The sequence below is a fragment of the Antrostomus carolinensis genome, unplaced genomic scaffold, assembly GCF_000700745.2.
Source record: "Antrostomus carolinensis isolate BGI_N321 unplaced genomic scaffold, ASM70074v2 scaffold31252, whole genome shotgun sequence".
In the NCBI taxonomy this organism is placed as follows: Eukaryota; Metazoa; Chordata; class Aves; order Caprimulgiformes; family Caprimulgidae; genus Antrostomus; species Antrostomus carolinensis.
Window position 1 is genome coordinate 1 of NW_010299420.1, and position 4417 is coordinate 4417.

At 42.9% G+C, this 4417-nt stretch overlaps 1 protein-coding gene across 1 annotated transcript; it reads left to right on the plus strand.

The window, feature by feature from the left end:
• Window positions 1–302: 302 nt before the first annotated feature.
• On the plus strand, window positions 303–4184 carry FST (follistatin; the record flags this gene model as incomplete). Its single annotated transcript, XM_010162794.1, has 4 exons — window positions 303–521; window positions 874–1098; window positions 2125–2355; window positions 3076–4184. Coding segments are annotated over 4 exons (758 nt in total), but the record flags the coding sequence as incomplete, so codon positions are not given.
• Between the last annotated feature and the right edge of the window lie 233 nt (window positions 4185–4417).

Here is a 4417-nt window from a genome sequence, read left to right on the forward strand (position 1 = left end):
TCGGGGGCGCTTTGAGGGGTGCCTGGTACCGGCGCCGGGATCAGGGAGGGGACTCCCGTTTCTGCTCGGCCGCCGCGCACATCGCGGGGAGGAGGGGAGCGACCTCCTCTCCCTCCTGCCCTCACCGGCGGCGGGGGGTGGGGGGGGAATTTCCCTCGAGTGGCGTTTCCTCGAGCGGGGGGAAGAAGGTGCTTTCTCTCTGTGCTCTGGGGTCACGGTGTCTTTTTTTTCTTTAAGCAGTTTTGACACCGGGTCTGTTCTGCACACCTGGTACTAAAGTGATGCCTCTTTCATTCCATCAGAAACGTGCGAGAACGTGGACTGTGGACCCGGGAAGAAATGTAAAATGAACAAGAAGAACAAACCTCGGTGTGTTTGTGCTCCGGATTGCTCTAATATCACTTGGAAGGGCCCCGTGTGTGGCTTAGATGGGAAAACCTACAAGAACGAGTGTGCCCTTCTCAAAGCCAGATGTAAAGAACAACCCGAACTTGAAGTCCAATATCAGGGCAAGTGCAAAAGTAGGTTTGCAAATCTAATTCGATCTCCCTCAAATGCCAAAGGGTGTGTGTCTGAGCGTAGGGAGGAGGAGCTCCCCACAGGAACCAGAGTGATGTTCCAAATGCTGGGAGACAGTAATTAAACCACGCTCAAGAGATGAGGACATAGCTGGATTGAGAGTTCCCACCAGTCTAGCAGCACTTGTGTCCCACTAGCTACCCTGAGATGGGAAGGTTTTCTCCAGCGGCCCTTAAATGGAGGAGAGCCACTGGAGGCTTTTATCTGATCGTTTGTTTCATTGCATCACCCATTCACTCCTCGTTGGGGCTCTGGGATCTTATTAATCACTGTGTGTTTCCATCTTTATTTCAGAAACCTGTAGGGATGTTTTATGCCCGGGCAGCTCCACATGTGTGGTTGACCAAACTAATAATGCCTACTGCGTGACATGTAATCGAATTTGCCCAGAGCCTACCTCCCCGGAACAGTATCTCTGTGGGAATGATGGCATAACTTACGCCAGTGCCTGCCACCTGAGGAAAGCTACCTGCCTACTGGGCAGATCCATTGGGTTAGCCTACGAAGGAAAATGCATCAGTAGGTATCTCGGTCGGAGGTTCAAGGTGGGGGGACCTTCCTTGATCAGCAGTTTTCAGAGTATCGTGTGTGCAATTGGATGGATGTAGTTAGCGCTGGGGAGGAGCAGAGACTTGCAGCAGCCTGGGGTGGTGTCCCCCTCCAGGAAAAGGACAGCCAGGGTGAGCTTTGCTCCATAAAAGATTGCAAAAGCGATGAGGGAGTAGAGGGCCTAATCCTGCTTCTCTTGCCGTCGCTGTGGGTGCTGACATTAGTGTCCAAGGGAGAAGTGCCCGCCATTAAATAGATGATGACATGGTTACAGTGTAACGAGGTCTCTATGTTCAGTGGATCTGGATTCCTGGAAACAATTGTCTTCAAGTGGTCTTGGCAATGCTTGCATTAACTTAATTGGAAACATCTGATCACTTTTTCCTTTTTAGAAATATTGCAAAGTTTGGAGACAGTTGGTGGGTGAAGATCAGAAAATAATCTCTGTGTATCCTGACATTTTGTATTGCGATTTCCAGAAAGGACTGATAGTGAAGGGTGTTACAAGGGAGCAACTTCAGGGCAGCCTTTGCCTTGTAAAACTGCTGGGAGGATTCAGGGGAGTCTCAGGCTGCTTTTAGTTGGCATAGATTGAGGTGAATTCCCTTTCCAGTCTTGTAGACAAGTACTCTTTGTGGGTTAGTTTAAAAATAATTGATTTAGAAATGATGACAAATTCTGCACTTCCCACTGATTTGTGGAGCTGAATTGCCACTGACATCAAACAGAGCGGGAAGGTCATGTACGATAGACAGATGTAATTCTGTATTCCCAGGGCCAAGCTCTGCTGGCACAGCTGTCTTTCCTCCCTCACATATAGACAGGCAATGGTGTCCAAGGGACTACTTGTTTGAGCAAAACCAGCAAGTATCATCACATCTACTGCATCTGACCTTTGTCTGTTCACAGGGGAAAGGGAGTTTGGGGGGTTTTGTTGTTGCTTTTCTTTTTTCCTTGTCTTTTCACTTACCTCTAGTATCCTGTGTATATTTTTAGAAGCCAAATCCTGTGAAGACATTCAGTGCAGTGCTGGGAAGAAATGCTTGTGGGATTTTAAGGTTGGCAGAGGTCGGTGCGCCCTCTGTGATGAGCTATGCCCTGAAAGCAAGTCAGACGAGGCCGTCTGTGCCAGCGATAACACAACCTACCCAAGCGAGTGTGCCATGAAAGAGGCAGCCTGCTCCATGGGTGTGCTTCTAGAAGTAAAGCACTCTGGATCTTGCAACTGTAAGTGAGATTTTTAACTCTGCAGACGCTTAAAGCTTCTGAAGGCAATCCCTAGGTAATGAAGACTTACACCTTTAAACATAAGAAAGCTTGAGTCAGAGATTCGAGATATGGCACAGGTGCCATATAAATATGTATCTGTCACGCGCACACTTTGGTTATTGATAAAATGCAATAGATCAACAACCAGTTGGTCTTCAAGTTGGGGTTTTGGGGATATTCCGAGGACAAGTCATTCTGTCAGAAAGAGGTTGTCCTAGGACTGTAACTGTAGTGATTTTTTCCTACTCTGTCTGCTCTCGTGTGCTTCGCTGATTGCTTTATTAACACCTGGAAAAACTCTAACTTGGTCCAAAAGAACAAGCTTAATGGTAGCACATGGGCATCTGGTTTAGCACAGTTGCCTCTACTAACTCTGAATGAAGGACACAAAGCAGTTAAACCTAGAACACAAGAGCGCTTTTTATTTGATTTCAGGAATCTGCCAATAAAACCTGAGCCATTGATTCTTCAGAACTTTCTGCAGTTATGACTTCATAGATTATGTATAAAAAACCTTATTGCATAACAGCAGATGCCAAAGAGCATCTCACTACAAGTCGCATAAAATGCAACGCTGTATTGTGGCTGTTCAGAGGGCTTTGAAAACATGCACTGAGCTGCTTCTGCGCTGTTGTTGTCCTTATTTAAACAACAGCTCCCCTGTATTCCCCCATCTAGCCATTAATGAAGACCCAGAGGATGAAGAGGAAGATGAAGACCAGGACTACAGCTTTCCTATATCTTCCATTCTAGAGTGGTAAAACCTCCATCACTATTGAACAGCCATTGGGCACGAAACCAATGTCCATACTGTAAAAAAGTGTATGCTTATTTATTTTGGGGAGAAAGTATACATATAGTTGAGTCTTGTAGACATTTATTTATACTGTGTCATGTTTTGTAATTTATACATAAAATGTCTGGTTGACTGTACACCTTGTTTTTTGAAGAAATTTATTCGTTACGGGAAGAGCAGTGTTATTTATTGTGAGGTTTCTTGCTTGTAAAGTAAAGCTTTTCTTTTTTCTTGTAAACTATAAAAGTCCATTCCTTAGAGCTTACCCACACAATCTTATCTCTTTGTTTCACTGATGTTAACTCTTTTCCACTTTAACAAACTTGCATGTCGGTTTCTGTTATGTTTATTTATTGTTTTTTCTTCTTGCTATTTCTGTACATAAATGAACCCTGGGGTGTCTGTTTACAAGTAATCTTGACTGACCAAAAGGTGTTGTAACTGACTTAAGGATACTTCCAGGGTGTATTAAGGGGATTTTTAAGAAAACTGCTTCCACTTGACTTTTCTCTACTTCTGATCACATCTTGTACTGAAGTGATCTCAATGCTGAGCATGTATACTGTATTATATGAATTCCGGACCCAAAGAAATCGGATTATGAAGGTTGTTAATAGCTACAGGGCTAACTGTAATAAGAATAAAGGTTTTATTTTATTTTTATTGTTTTATTTTTTTTGTAACATGCGTAAGTGTTTTATCAGGTGTTTCCTTTAAGATGGTCTTGCAGTACGACTTTCAAGGTTTTCTTTTTTCAGTTTGTCACTAAAAGTTATATCAAAGCTTTATCAGTTCAAGTTTCTTGCTTTTCATAATACTTTTTTTCTGATGCAATTTTATATTTTCAAACATGGCGAGTTAAATATAAATTCATTTAAATATATAGTTTTGTACTTTTCTACCATGTAAATGTGCAATGTATATAAAAGTTATAATGTGTATTTGTAAATAAATAATGAGTGAAAAAATAAAAAAAATGGAATTTTCCCTAGAGGCAGTCCTCAGTTTTTTGGTTCTAAAGGGTTCTGTCCCTCTGGTACAGAGAAGATATACTGGTGGTTAGGGGAAAGGAGGCTTGTGCACGACATAGCAGCAAAGCACATTGGTTAAGGCCAAAGCTTTCAGCTGACATTGATTCAAGAAATCCTTTTTTCAAACAGGAGTAATGTCTGTGGTTCCTTGGTACAAATTAATTTTAAATCCAAGTACAGTGATTGAGGAGAA